This window comes from Globicephala melas, chromosome 16 (genome assembly GCF_963455315.2).
Source record: "Globicephala melas chromosome 16, mGloMel1.2, whole genome shotgun sequence".
Lineage (NCBI taxonomy): Eukaryota > Metazoa > Chordata > Mammalia > Artiodactyla > Delphinidae > Globicephala > Globicephala melas.
In genome coordinates this window covers 69,370,024-69,386,642 of record NC_083329.1, presented here as the reverse complement: position 1 = coordinate 69,386,642, position 16,619 = coordinate 69,370,024, and the positions used below count along the sequence as shown (strand labels likewise).

Below are 16,619 nucleotides of genomic sequence, written 5' to 3'. Positions count from 1 at the left end.
ATACCACATAGTTCCCATGCTTATTTGCTCAGGAGCATTTTATTAAAGGAGAATCTAGTAATATCTTATAGAACACTGAAGACGTGACACTGCTAAAATCGATGATTTCTTTGTGAATTTTATTCCCTTCCACAACCTTTCAGGTGACTTGGTTGAAAGAATGGGACCTTTCATCACCAATTCCATTATTCACACATCAATAGTATTTTGAGTCTTTAGGTGCTTTATCAGTAATCATGCCTAACCGGAATGCATAGCAGAAAGAGCACAGCCTTTCCTAGATTACTTGAAGTCTGGCTCGACCACTGGCTAGCTACATAATCTGGCATGTTACATTCTCTAAGCTGTATTTTACTCATTTGTAAAATATAAATGATAACAAAATGAGGAACTTGTGAAAGCACACAGCTAGCCAGTGCTAGAACTAGAATACGAACCTAAGGCTGATGGCTCCAGTCTCCACTATTAATCACTTCACTGTGATGCTCCCTTATAACTACGTCTCACAGAGACTAAGAATAAAAACTGCTTTAACAGTGTTCATTTATTTATTTATATTTTATTGTGGTACGAACATGTAATAGGAGATGTACTCTCTTAACAGATTTTTAATGTACAATACAGTAGAGTTAACAAATGTTATAATGTTGTACAGCAGATCTCTAGAACTTATTCATCTTGTATAACTGAAGCTTTAGATCTGTTTATTAGCAGCTCCTCCTTTCTCCTTCTCCTAGCCCCTAGGAACTGCCATTCGACTCTCTGCTTCTAATAGTTTGTCTATTTTAGATACCTCATATAAGTGGAATCAGGTAGTATTTGTCCTTCTGTGACTGGTTGTTTCAGTTAGCATAGTGTCCTCAAGGATCATTCATGTTGTCACGTATTGCAGAATTTCCTTTTTCAAGGCTGAATAATATTTCAATGAACAATGTCTGGCACATAATAGGCACTCAACATATGGTGATAATATTGGTAATTCTAGAGAACTAACACAAATGGAATTAAACAAACTTAATTTGCCAAGTTTTCTGATAAAATTGACAATGCTAATACTATTGCAAACTTCAAGTTTTGGGTGATAGAAGGCTTAATTAGATTGTTCAGACCAATCTTCCCACTGAAAACTACTAAAAATGCTGAACCAAAATATTTTAAAACTTTTCCCCAGAGCAAGAAAGAGGTAACAAAACTATAATAAACTTCCAGTACAAATCTGATAAATGAGAACCAGTGAGTTAAATGAGCACAGAAGCTGTGTTTGTCCTGAGAGCATTTGCCAATCCCAGAAAATCTCAATTTATGACTTAATGATCCTGCAAGACGAGGGAAGCAGAACAGAAACCACAGTCTGGGACCTGAACAATGTAGGCAGATTAATGGGACGATTCTCCTCATATTAAACTGATATCCCAAAGGAATCACCAACAGTGGTGAACCATGAGTAAACCAACCTAACTGCCCAGGATTCCCACTGCCCGGAGGTAGGGATGAAGGGATGCAGAGAAACTCAGACATGGTCTTTGGATAAAGTGAGGCCAGAATGATAGTCTCACCAGGTGCCTGCGAGATGCAAAAAGAGACACCGAGCATTAATTTATTCCTCTATGTAGACTTTCAATTACAATGACAAGCACATGAAGATAACTAGACGTGCAACAAATTGAGACATCATGACTGAGAACCAGTTAAAAAAAAAAAAAAGAGAGAAACTGATCAAGAGGGACTTTATATATCTGAATCATTAGCCATAGACTATAAAACAGCTATGCCTACTCTTTTAATAAAAACCTAAAAGATAATATTAACAATATATGCAGAGAATAAAAAGTGAGAAGTGGCATAGCAGATTTGAAAAAGTCAAACAGAACTTCTAGAAATAAGAAGTACAATAAGTGAAATGAAGAACTTGGTATATAGATTTATCAGCAGATCAGACAGAGCTGCAAAGAGAATAAAGGAAACAGAAGATAGTGCATTAAAAATCCAGAAAAGCAGCAAAGACAGACAAAAAGATGAGGAATACATCATAAAGGGTACTAAACATAGAGGATACAGTCAGAAAGACTAACATAGGTTTACTAGGAATGCTACAGGGAGAAAGGCAATAGAATGGATCAGAGGCTGCCTGAATAGACAAGTAAGATTTTGTCCAGAAATAATGAAAGACATCCATCAATTTAAAGAAGATCAAGGATGTCCAAAAGCAGCATAAATAAAATTCAATTTTACACCTATAGCACGGTGAAGCTTCAGAAAACCAAAGACAAAGAGAAAATTAAAAGTTACCTTCACAGAAGCAACACACTGACAAATGATTTTCGACAGCCAGTACGAGATGCCAGAAGGTACTGGAATTATATCTTTAATATTCACAAAGTAAAATATTAAAGTTTCTACATCATGTAAAAAATATCTTTCAAGAATGAAGCTAAACAAAGTCATCTTCAGACATACACAAAGAACTAAGAAGTATGATATTAGCAGAACAAACTGAAATAAATTCTAAGGATTACACTTCAAGCAGCAGGAAAATAATACCAGATGTAAGGTATAAGACACAAGCAGTACATGGAAACATGCAGGCAAATCTAAATAAATATTAAGTGTATAAAACATCTTGTGAAATTTAAAAACCAAACAGAATTATAATGTATAACAACAGCACATAGGTCAAAGAAATGGAGTTTATTCTAAAGTCCTTGCAGGATCTGAGAAAAAGGTAAAATTATCTTTTAATTTTAGACTTAAGTATGATTAATAAAATTTCTAGAGGTAATGTCTAAAAGATGAGAAAAAGAATTATAACTTTAATTAGAACAAGGAAAACCTGAAATGATAAAACTATCAATCCTTAAAGATGCAAGAAAGAGAAAACCACCATGGAATAAGTAAGACAAACAGAAAACACAGAATATGATGGTAGATTTAAACTCAAATACTTAATATCATATAATATGGGTTATAAACCATTTGATACTGAATGTAAAATACTGGTTTGATTTATCTTGGTTTTTAATATACAACCATCATAGACCAGAGATATCTCTCACTAGCCAATGCTTTTGTCAGTGTTTACACATACATTGACATAACATATACTGACGTAATGAGTGATCCACAGAACCACTCATGCCTACCTTCTGTTGGTAGCAAGCAGGGGATATATGGGAAGGTAGGGCTAAATTAATCTTAAACCTTCTTCTCTAGATGATAATTTGTAGTTATAGTTTATTAAAAAGAAATATATAGCAAGGTGAAGAAGGGAGGTAAGTGATTAGAAGATTTGTAAAACAGCAGGAGCACTGTCCACGCTCCAAGATTATTTTTACCTATGATGAAAAACATAGAGTAGTGTTGGGAAAGTAGTCTGGAAATATGATTTGGGTTACTTATTCTTTTTCATTTTTTGAAGTATAATATATAAAATTATATACTACCTTCCTTATACCTTTTGTTGTAAAGATAGATGGCTCTTCATGCTTTTACTGGCTTCCTCAATTTCAAATTTAAAAATAAGATACATCTTTGACAACTAGAAGAGTGGTAAAGTCACCAATTTCAAGTCAAAGACAAGGATTCAGAATATGCAAAACCTTTCTGTTCTCACCAAGCAAGCCTCACAGACAAATCTCTAGCAAACAGTAGAAAGAGAAAAATAAACTTTCTGCTTTGGGGGAAAAGGGACAGACATATTTTCAAGAATCCACAGAGTTACTCGTGACTACATTATTTAAGCCAATAATCACTTCAGGGGAACATATTAAAATTAAAAATTATTACTGTCACCACACATATATTGACATAACATGTATAATAAGTAAAATATAGACTGTACTTACCATCCCCATTAATAGACAGATTATGGGTCTTGAAGCTATTCTCAGCACTTTCCAAGCTCAGGGTAGTATGAGCTAGCAAACTGTACTTTGTACCACTAATAGTGAGAAAAAAGACATGTTTTAAGTATTTTAGTATATTTTCCACTACATAAAATATTTAGATGTTCAACAACAACAAAATAAACAACCCGATTAAAAAACGGGCAAAGGTCTTAAACAGACATTTCTCCAAAGAAAATATACAAATGGCCAATAAAAACATGAAGAGATACTCAAGATCATTAATCCTTAGGAAAACACAAATCAAAACCATAATGAGAAACCACTTCACACCCATTAGAATGGCCATTACTAAAATAAATAAATAAAAAGAAACAAAGCAACGAGTGTTGGCCAGGATGTGGTCAAACTGGAACCACTGTGCACTGCTGATGGAAACATAAAATGGTACAACCACTATGGAAAACAGTGTGGTCATTCTTCAAAAAATTAAAAATAGAATTACCATATAAAGTCTGATGAGAATTTTTATTAATTGGGCCAGGTGATATGTTTCATAAACCTTCTTTGTCTCTTACTAAATATGTAATAAAATCTCTATCACAAAAATATATATATACATGTAGCAAGAATGCAATGCATGCATGCACTTCTTTAATAAACAATGGCATACCGCACGGAATGTTGTTCCCTGGGAGAATGCCTCTTGGTTTTGGGTATTTTTTTCAGTTTTATTGAGAAATAATTGCCATACATTACTGTATAAATTTAAGGCTTAAAGCATTTGATTTATTGGTTTGATATATCTTGGTTTTTAATATACAACCAATATAGACCAGAGGTATCTCTCACCAGCCAATGTTTTTTGTCAGTGTTTACACAGGAAAATTTATGTTTCTTTCTCCAAAACTCAACAAAAAAATTTTAACAAAACAATGCACGAGTAGAATTTTAAGTTACATTCTGAATACGACTGGTATAATTCAGACTCCTGTGTAGATTACTGGGAAAGTCCACTAAGTATCAACAAATCTCCACTGTTTCTAAAGCTAAGAGGCACTAGCCTCATTCTCAGTGTGGGCCATTCTCTGCTATTATCCTGAACAAATTTCTGTAGTGCCTTCCATAATTAGCTCTTATTTTTCCCTACTGTTACATAAAAAGTGCCCCCCCAAAGTGGAGGAAGTATTTTAAAAAACTGTGGAGAAAGAATAGGAGCAATTGAGAACAGCAATTAGAATGAAGAGTAAATATTACTACACACAAAACTGCCTATTAACAATCATATGAGTTGTTTGGTGATCAGGGCACAATGTGTTAAACATGATCTCAACATGATAATTTGTCAACTGATAACATAGGTTTTATGCAACTACATTACAATTGTTCCTACTTACAATAATGGTAAATAGACTCCCTATCAGCATTTTAGTGCAAAACATGTTATTTTCAGGAACAGATTACTGACAGTAAGTGGATAAGTGATGCTGCGTGTATCTGACAAACAACAAGACGGCCGTGTGGCTGGAGTACAGTGAGGGAGAGTGAGACAAGATGTCTAAAAGATAAGAAGGGGCAGACACTCTACACTGCAGTAGGGCATGCCCTGTAGAGCATGATAAGGACCCTGGATTTTATTCTGAGTGAGATGGGAAGCAAGTGGTAGATTTGGAGCAGAGGCATATGCTACGACATGACTTGTATTTTTAAATGATCTCTCTGGCTGCCATGTTGAGAACAGACCACAGAGGCCAAGATTGAAAATGGTAATGCCAACTAGAGAGTTACTGCACCTCACCAGTCCAGAGCTGGTGCAGGCCTGGAACAGGGTGGTAGTTGATGGGGTAGTGAGAAGTGCTAAGATGCCTGATATGGTCTTAAAGTTGACCCAATGTGGTCATGGGATGTAAAAGAAAGGACAGAGTCAAGGACAACTCCAAGGCTTTTGGCCTGAGCAACCAGAAAAAGCGAATTGTCATTAACTGCAAGGAGGCTGACTGAGAGAATGGATATGGGAAGTAAGAATTTAGTTTTGAACAGATTAAGTTTGAGAATGGGTTGTAGGGTAGGCAGGTGGATATATGAATCTGCAGTTAGGAGAGGAAAAACTATTCAAGAAATTAAATTTGGGAGTTAACAGTATATAGATGAAATTCAATGAAAGTTAGTTAAATAAAATGTGCGAACTGAATATTGGGACACAAGTACTCCATCATTTCAGATTAAGTTGAAGAGCAATGAACAAAGGAGACAGGCAAGGGACAGTCACTGAGGCAGAAGAGACACCCCGAAAGTGGTATCCTGGAAGCCAAGTTCAAAAAGTGTTTCAGGAGAGTGATCAGTTGTGTTGAATAATGCTGAAAGGTCCAGGAGAAGGAATAATGATAAATGACCATGGTATTTGGCAACATGTAGATCACTGCTGACCTTGACAAGAGCAGTTTCTGAACGATGGATGAAACTTGACTGAAATGGTTCAAGAGAGAATGGGAGGACAAAAAGTGGAGATAGAGAATATAAAAAACTTTTCTGTAAAGGATAGCTGTTAAATGGGGCAGAGGAAATGTGAGGTATTTCAGCATGTTTGTATGTTTTTGGAAATGATGCAGGAAAAGAAACACTGAAGATGTAGTAGAAGTGGGGGACATGTGCAGGAGCCTACTTCTGTGTACTTGAGAAGATGGGATCTAGTGTACAGGTGGGTGGCCTCAGATGGAGCAAAGGCCGTTACAAGGAAGGAAAGCAGCAAATAAATATACAGATGCAGGTAGGCTGATAGATTTGGTTGATGGAGGATATGCAAGTTCTCTTCTGATTACTTCAGCAGCATCAATGATATAGGAAATGAAGTCATCAGCTTTGAATAAGGAGTGGAGAGGAGTGGGTATTGGAGGTTTCATAAGAGAGAGTGACACAATGTGAAATACTCTGACGAGAGGTAAAGTGGAGGGCTACGGACACTTAGTAGGACTGCACATACTGGAACTCACTTAAGGTTAGTGATCCCTCTAAAGTGAGACCAGTCAGTATGACTGTTTTCTCCAGGTTCCTCATCTATTCCTCATGAGTGCAGGTGCAGAAGAGCTAAAGGCAGGATTTAACCAAGGTTGAATTTTTTCCAAGGTAAGTATGACAAAAGGAGAGAAATGCTAGGAAAGAACAAAATGGTAAATCATAGAACTTGAGCTAAGTTGGAGTCAGAGTACTGAAAGGAGAAAGCTGGAAACGTGGGAGGTGGTAGATAGTGTGGGACACTACTACAGAGACCAGATAAGACCTAGGGTACAATTGTGGGGTGGATGGCTAAAATAGGCATGAGAACAAGATCACTGGAGGCAAAGAGGTCATCAAACTTAGAGGTCAAAGTATTAGATGGACAGTCTGTATGTATTTTAAATCCAACAAGAAAAATACCTGAAATAGTGAGAGGCAGAGACTGGGAGAGAAAGAGAATGAAGATACTTTGCGTTTTATTTTTAGGAGTGATGTAATTTATTCTCGCTGACCACTAAAAACATTAGAGTATGCGTCACTTCAGGAATAGCATCATTTCCATACACAGTGCAGTACGAAATACTGCTTTTAGTGCACACAGGAAGTAGCTAATATAACTTTTAATAAAGCTCATTTGCACTGAGTGCGCTGGAGAGGTGACAACCTGTGTGACAAAAGAGGCTAAAATTATGTGATGACCCAAGTATATGTTTAATTTTTTTCTCAGGCCTTAAAAAGTAATTGTAACTAAGACACCTTTCCCTCAACTACTTTAAGGTAAACATGTAATACATTTGCCTCTATTTCCAATGAATTACACATCTTAAAATAACAATACAAAAAACATTATTGATAACCTCCCCTAAGAATAAGCTATGAGAGAGACGGTTGATAGTGGTCATTAAAATGATCATGTGAAGACTCTGTAATAGCTCAAGAAGAAAATGTGTGTGTGTATATACATGCATGTATATGAATGTGTAGTATAATTATGAATATCTATCCCCAAGGCTAGGAATTTTAAAACCTGGAGGAAAAATATCAGTTCAAAATTATAAAAAGTATTTGATTTAGGGTGAACTATGAATACATTTTTTTCTCTTCTAGATTCTATTTCTCAAGTTTATATTACTTTTGTAATGAAATAATAAATGCCATAGGATTTGTGAAGTGGTGGTAGGATGAAAACCTCCCCCAAAAATCAGAGACATGCAAAGCTTTGTAATACTACATCTACCTATGTGCAGTTTAAGGCACTTTAACATGCAATATCTTTAAGAGTTCACAATAGCTACTTAAGGTAGGCAGGGCAGATATTTCGGTCCATATTTTCAAATGATGAAACTGAAGTTCAGAGAATGTAATTGACTTGCCTATAACTAGCAAGTGGTACACTGGAAACAGAATCCCACTATACTTTACTTACTACCTTCATACTTCCTTAAGAATTTTGAGTGCAGGAAACATGACTTACTAACGTTTAGATCCAAAGTACCATGTGACATAACTGCTGAATTATAATTTCTAAGATGATTAAATGAATGAATAAACAAAATTATACCCAACAGGTGAGTAATTCCTTAGTTATTTTTGAACACTGCATTATCTTTCACACTACCAAACCATTAACACCACTGTTCCTCAAAACATAAATAATCCACTTATTCTGCCCAAGGATATTTGTTTTGTAACTTCAATCCAATTTAAAATGTAGTATTGGGGCTTATTTTTTTTAATACACATTTTTGTCCAGTAAATAATCACTCTCAATTTTACTAGTTTTCACAATTCTTTAAAATTACAATTTATACAATGAAGAATAATGTACTAAATGGTTCTCAAGGAGCATAAAATAGTTAATTCAGCTATTAGAAACACTGGGAAAATCTAGCTACAGGAATTTCAGTAAGCTAAATTCCACAAATAAAATGAGTAAATGAATCACACCAGGGAGCATGCTAAAAATTACCAAAAATGTTCACTGTCTTCTTTCAGATCAAACAATACTTTATGATGATATTTCAAGTTACTTCATTTTTAAACCATGACTAATTACAATGCCAATGCTTCCAAAATCAACAATGATCTCAGTTTTAAAACATTCTTGTCAGGATAACGTTTTCTTACTAAAACATTACTCTCATTCTTTTTAGCCAACCCTAATATTGAGTTCCCAAAAGTTTAATCAGCTACATTTTTTTAAAAAAGCAAATAGGCCAATTGTTGTAACATTTGATGGAGCGGGGTTTCCAAAAATGTTATGAAAAAATAAATGACTACCTTAAACGGTAGTCTGAAAAAAATGCACTCTTTTGTTAGGAAGAACAGCTATATTTGGGCACATGCCATATAATTAGAGAAGATATAGTTTGCCCATTTTGGTTAAAAATTAAAAGCTATATTAGGAATCTTCTCATTGAACTAGATCACTATTAAAGAAATAAAAATTGATCCTCTTATGCATTCTGATTACTAATGCTATTCTCAAACTCCTATCAGGGTGCTGAAGTGGTCACTTAAGGAAGTATCAGGTAAGAGTAGTTCTGGGCTATGAGTTTAACCTAGTATACTTGGCATTCACACCAGAAGCTCAAAAGAATGCTGGTATTAGAAGAATATAATTTGGTGAAATGTTATAAAAGGCTTTACCCTATCTTTTGATCAGCTTTAATGGTATAAATAAGCAAATGGCATGCAAGTTTCATGGGAAATGTTGATAAGGAAAATTGGTGTTTGGATTCACGAAATAAACCAAATAGAATGACAAATCTGAAGAGGAGAATGAACACTTCAAGACAAATATGGCAGTCCCTATTACAAAGAGCTTAATAGCAATAATGTTACTCTCAAATACACCTCTAGGCTTTGAAGAGGAGTATAGGTTAAACACAAGTTCCAACATCACTTAGACTATCTTCTATGAAATGATAAACATTGGTTTTTCAATTTTAAAATATCTGTCTACATTTTATAATCCTATGAAGGTTTCTAAACTGAAGTGCTTCAGCATGAATTTGAAAAAAAATTTCAGAAAAAGCACTGGTCTCAGAACAGTAAAAATAGTAACAATAATAGTAACAGCTACATTTATTAAATGCTTACTACATACCAAGCTCATGAATTACCTTTTTGAGTCTCATAATAATCCAATGGCGTTCGATATTATTACATTTTTATTATTCCCATTTTACAGAGGGAAAAATAAAAACCCAGAGTAAATTAATCCGTCTTGGGTCACACAAATAATAAATGACAGGATAGAAAAATCAAGTATTCCCTGCCAAACAATGAAATTTTAAACTGTTTGAGAAGCCCAGTCATTGTTTTTACATGCTTAAAAGGTATATGAAACCCTAAAATGTCTCTAAGGAGCCTTCTAAAAATAGATGATTATGTCTAAGCATCCTTACCTTTCATGAGAAAACTGAGGCCCAGGAAATAATGTAACTTGTTCAGGACACTACTGGTCCTGTTTTTTTTTTTTTTTTTAACATCTTTATTGGTATATAATTGCTTTACAATGGTGTGTTAGTTTCTGCTTTATAACAAAGTGAATCAGCTATACATATACATATATCCCCATATCACCTCCCTCTTGTGTCTCCCTCCCACCCTCCCTATCCCACCCCTCTAGGTGGTCACAAAGCACCGAGCTGATCTCCCTGTGCTATGTGGCTGCTTTCCACTAGCTATTTTACATTTGGTAGTGTATAAATGTCGATGCCACTCTCTCACTTCGTCCCAGCTTACCCTTCCCCCTCCCCGTGTCCTCAAGTCCATTCTCTACATCTGCATCTTTATTCCTGTTCTGCCCCTAGGTTCTTCAGAACCATTTTTTTTTTTTTTTTAGATTCCATATATATGTGTTAGCATACGGTATTTGTTTTTCTCTTTCTGACTTACTTCACTCTGTATGACAGACTGTAGGTCCATCCACCTCACTACAAATAACTCAATTTCATTTCTTTTTATGGCTGAGCAATATTCCCTTGTATATATGTGCCACATCTTCTTCATCCATTCACCTGTCGATGGACACTTAGGTTGCTTCCACGTACTGGCTATTGTAAATAGAGCTGCAATGAACATTGTGGTACATGACTCCTTCTTAGGGTATATGCCCAATAGTGGGATTGCTGGGTCGTATGGTAGTTCTATTTTTAGTTTTTTAAGGAACCTCCATACTGTTCTCCATAGTGGCTGTTATCAATTTACATTCCCACCAACAGTGCAAGAGGGTTCCCTCTTCTCCACACCCTCTCCAGCATTTATTGTTTGCAGATATTTCGATGATCAGTGTGAAGTGATACCTCATTGTAGTTTTGACTTGTATTTCTCTAATGATTAGTGATGTTGAGCATCCTTTCATGTGTTTGTTGGCAGTCTGTATATCTTCTTTGGAGAAATGTCTATTTAGGTCTTCTGCCCATTTTTGGATTGGGTTGTTTGTTTTTTGATATTGAGCTGCATGAGCTGCTTGTAAATTCTGGAGATTAATCCTTTGTCAGTTGCTTCATTTGCAAATATTTTCTCCCATTCTGAGGGTTATCTTTTCATCTTGTTTATGTTTTCCTTTGCTGTGCAAAAGCTTTGAAGTTTCATTAGGTCCCATTTGTTTATTGTTGTTTTTGTTTCCATTTCTCTAGGAGGTGGGTCAAAAAGGATCTTGCTGTGATTTATGTCATAGAGTGTTCTGCCTATGTTGGTCCTGTTTTTTTTTTTTTTAAATAAAGAATTTTGCTGCTTAAAAACGTTTTAAAACTACTAACTTGGTGATTATCTCTTTCAGTTCTAAAATCTATGCTTCAAACTAGAAATACAATTGTTCATTCAATCATCAAAAAGACAGAGTTCCATTACCTTATAGTTGAATTAAAGCATTTTCCAGCAAATACTTGATTATCACCTTAATCTACAAAAGTTTTAAGACGGCCTTAATTCTAAAGGAAGAAAATGAAAGGGTATCCCTCCCTCCTTTTTAATGACATTTATATTAGCAAAGATTTACATCTTCTATGCCTTCTTTTTTTCAGTGGATGGGACCCATTCAACAATCATGAAATCAATTTAATGATTCATAAACTGAATTAAAAGAAACTGAAAATAACTAGAATAAAAAAAGTCAAGTGACTATACTATAAATAGCAAGGGCTAAGTATTGCTTCACGAAATCTGTCTGCTTATGTTACTGTGCATTCAGTAATAATGTAAAATGTATTTCTTACTGTGGCTCTCAATCAAAATAAACTGAAAGCCACAATGCTAGGGTCCCAAGTCACTTTCACATGTAATATATCTGATATGAAAAGAGTTATTTAGTTACATTTTGATGATTGATATTTCCAGGATCTACACCTAAAATATTTTGCTTTTTGTAATTACAGTAAAATTACTTACATGCTGAAGAGCCAATCCTACCAAGACATGCAAAGAAATTCTAGGAATGCAGCCTGTACAACAGTTTTCCCAAGAAACATAAAAGATAAAAATACTTGTAAAGAAGCAAACACAATGTTTAAAGAAAGTATCTGAAAGAAACCAGGGCTTCTTAAGAGATGGTGATTCCAACTGTGGGCAGAAAAACAGAAGATGAACATGGAACATGTTCCCTGGCCAGAGAGCAAAGAAGCTAATCAGAGATTAGGTTGTGTCAAAAGGACGCAGAGTCAGCTTAAAGGTTCCCCACTGATCAAAGATGGGACAAATTGGCTTCAAAGAGAATAACTGTAATAGACTGAAACACAAATATATAAAAATACAAGAGTTCAAATAAAACAAAACATTGATCACCTCCATGGTAGAACATCAACTTATTATTCTAAAATGAAGGAACCGAGTATTTTTTTCCTCCTTCTCCTCTACCAATTTTTTTGCATTTATATCCAGAGAGTTAACAAAAGAAAGTTCTTCTTTGAGAGAATTCTAGGTTTAAAAATAAATGCAGAACTTCCCTGGTGGCGCAGTGGTTAAGAATCCGCCTGCCAATGCAGGAGACATGGGTTATAGCCCTGGTCCGGGAAGATCCCACATGCCATGGAGCAACTAAGCCCACGCGCCACAACTACTGAGTCTGTGCTCTAGAGCCCACAAGCCACAACTACTGAAGCGCGTGCGCGCACCTAGAACCCGTGCTCTGCAACAAGAGAAGCCACCACAATGAGAAGCCTGTGCACCGCAACGAAGAGTAGCCCCTGCTCTCTGCAACTAGAGAAAGCCCGCATGCAGCAACAAAGACCCAGCGCAGCCAATAATAAATAAATAATTTTTTTAAAAAAGAGAGAAAAGAATCAAGATAAAATATAAATAAATAAAGGACAAATTTAGAAAGTCACCAAATTATAACCCCTAATGAAATAATGAATGACCTGCAATAGCTGCTAACACCATTAGATAAAAGATTGATAGGGAACTTTATAATGGATGGATCAGGCTGACAACACCTGAACCCACTGGTCAGGTTTAACGTGAGTAAAAGTGAGACAAGACCTCCAAATGGGATACAGTAGAAAGTACATTGTCCTAAAAGAGAACCTGAAACTAATCAGTCCTCTAGATCTGACTACAAGTTGTAGGAAACACAGGGGATAGAAAAAAGATGTTTAAAAAGACCACAAAGATGGAATCAGATAAATTCAAAATATGGGAAATCTATAAGATCTGGCTTCTTCAATAAATAATGGCAAGGAAAAAAGTAGATGGGAAATTGTTAAAGATTAAAAGACTCACCTAAATGCAATGTTGTAGACCTTGTTTGCATCTTGACTTGCATAGATCAGAAGAGAACTTCCTCAGAATTGGGGCAATTTGAACACAGACTGGACATCAGATGATATTCAGAACTTATTTTTTATTTTGTTAGATGTGATAATGGTAATGTGGTTTTGTTATAAAGAAATAAAATATTTTTTAAAATCTTTAAGACTAATGCATGACATATGCAGAAATCCAATTAGTAGACTGATATGTAGCAAACAACTTAACATGTAGATAGTCCCTTTTCAAGAAAAATAATTCATCTTTCTGCTAGATACTGGAATTCAAAATCACTGAAAGCACACTGTCACCCAACTTTCTACTTTCTTTTTTTAATTAATTAATTTATTTATTTTTGGCTGCGTTGGGTCTTCGTTGCTGCACGCGGGCTTTCTCTAGTTGCGGCGAGCAGGGGCTACTCTTTGTTGCGGTGCGCGGGCTTCTCATTGCGGTGGCTTCTCTTGCTTCAGAGCACAGGTTCTAGGTGCGCGGGCTTCAGAAGTTTTGGCTTGTGGGCTCTAAAGCGCAGGCTCAGTAGTTATGGCACACGGGCTTAGTTGCTCCGCGGCATGTGGGATCTTCCCGGGACCAGAGCTCGAACCCGTGTCTCCTGCATTGGCAGGCAGATTCTTAACCACTGTGCCACCAGGGAAGCTCCAACTTTCTACTTTCAAAGGAAGTATTAAGGATAACTCAGCTGGGTAAATGTCAGACAACCAAGTTATATTCCTGCCTCAGGATGTTTTTTCCCATTTAAAATGTAAAGATATTCTCCATATACAATACTTTAAAATGTCACAAATACATAATTATACTGTATCGCTGTAAATATTGTATTAGAAAACTTACTAAATAGCAGAACTGAAGGACGAGCACATTTCATGATCTTCTTGAAGCACTGAACTTATTTTCTTCCCTGTAGCTTTGCTTATAGATGTCTTCAGTTTCTTAGCTAATTTTTTTGGTGTGTTGGTTATAGAAGAGTCTTCTGTACAGCAACTATATACTTCCACCTTTATCTGAAAGTCTGGCCCTGCTTCATTACTAAAAACAAGGACAATCATAATGTTAGAAATTTAACTCAGTAGAAAATAAAATAACATCCTGTGATGTTTTCATAACATTTAAAAGCAGCATTTGTAACAGGTTTATGTTAATATATGTTAATGAGATAGAATATCCCAGTGTTTATTTAGTATCTAAATGACCTGAGAGAGTCACTACAACTTCGAGAGCTACCAGCTTCTAAAGTAGGGCAATCTTAACTCAATTTAACCAATATTTACAGGCAAATTATTTAAAGGAAAAGAATAAAATGCCCTGGTCATTTCGTTGCCAATGCTATTTCTCCTTTTCATTCCTATAATATAGCTGTTTTTAAGGTATTTACATTATATGTATGATTTCCTGAAATCACGATTCCTCCAAAGGAAAAAGATTTGAAAACAAAGAACACAAAGAAAATTAAAAGAAACAAAAGCTTTCTTCTGCTGAAACCTTTAGTTTTCACGCCTTTTTCATAGAGTCATACAGTCCACTCAACACCGCGCCCCTCCTCCCCGCTCCACCTTTGTACCTAATAACTCTGAAATAACATTTCACTATTTAGTTGTACAGGAGAAAACAAACAAAAAAATGAATATAAAGAGATATATTTCAAGGCATGAACTCCTTGAGGGGGAGTGATGTCTTGGTAATCTTTGTATTCTTAATCTAGCATAAAAGATATTCAGTATGTATTAATTAAACCAATATGCAGAAAATCTGCAATGCCAAGATTGGCTTTGCTCTTTCTCAGACACAGTGAACTATCTTTACTATAAACGATTGTGGTGATGTTAGTAACAGTAAAATATACTTCAAATCGCAAAGGAGGTCCATCAGCAGTAGATGTTGTCTGTAGAGGACAATCCATCAGCCTCAGAGATTTTAAAAACACAGCATAGACTTTTTAAGATTTAAATAGCCAAACTATAGTTTGAATAAATCCAAGGAATAACTTCCAAATATTTTTATAGTTTATTATTTGGCAACTCTGAAACATACAGTATTCCTGGTAATGACTAACAAATGTCAATATTTAGAGAAAAACCAGAGATTCATAAATATTGAATACTTATTAAAACAATCATAACAAAAAGCACATTTTAAAATAACATTTAGAACATCTGTGAGCAGTTATTTTTAGAACAATTTAAAATATTTACAGAATTAAAAAAAAATTATAAATCATGAGTTGTCTTCCCAAGTAACTTGCATTGTTCTTTCTGTGAAAAAAATTATGATTTTTGTCTTTGTGGTAAAAACAAACAATAGCAAAGTGATGTGAAGAAAAGAGTCCATTAACAGGATGATTTTGGCAGGAAAAGATGCACTAGTAATAGTTGATAATGGAAATAAGTATATTTAGGTAAATAATAAATATTTATTTTTAAGTCTCAGTTATGTAAACATTTGGCAATATTTGGGGCATCCTAAGTAAATTTCTTTAGTTCAACAGAGCTTATAAGATGGCCTGCACTACTGCTGATAACTCAGAAAAATGTATTATATTTTTCTGTGCTGTACAATTCCTTACGGGACACTGAACCAAAGCCACAAAACATGGTTTGCAATCATTTTTTTAATGCTACATGAGTGGCAAAACTAGTACTTTCAATCTCAACTGTATATAGCTCCATAGCTAAAGATGGAAAAAACATGTATATTGATTTTAATAGTTAAGTAGTTATTAATATTTGGATGCAAAGATACTGTCTTTGAAACCCTGTAAGAAATAAAAATCACATACTGATTTAGGCCAATAGAAAAAAAGGCCAGGAAAAACTTATGTTAGTTAAAAATGATTTCTATGGCTACCTGAGGAGTTCTTTCTGATTCTATATTATGACCACAATAAAATGAGCCTGTAAAAGAGCAGGGGCAATAAAAACAGCCCTGAGGATCACCCAACTTTTTATTGTTTTGGAGTGAAAACATGGAAGTGCACCATAAGAAAAAAAATATCTCAAAATTTTACCAAAGTACTTT

The 16,619-nt window shown here is 35.1% G+C and overlaps 1 protein-coding gene across 4 annotated transcripts in view; it reads right to left on the bottom strand.

Moving 5' to 3' along the window:
* Positions 1-16,619, bottom strand: part of RTKN2 (rhotekin 2) — an 88,870-nt gene that overhangs the window by 29,794 nt on the left and 42,457 nt on the right. For all 4 annotated transcript variants that reach the window (XR_011376781.1, XM_060286175.1, XM_030848200.3 and 1 more), the window contains exons 6-7: positions 14,439-14,633; positions 3,843-3,937 (exon numbers count right to left, since the gene is read on the bottom strand). Coding sequence is in view for 3 of the 4 variants with exons in the window: in XM_060286175.1 (XP_060142158.1) it covers positions 3,843-3,937; positions 14,439-14,633 (290 nt within the window). In the remaining variant the exon portion in view is untranslated. The remainder of the gene's footprint in view (positions 1-3,842; positions 3,938-14,438; positions 14,634-16,619) is intronic.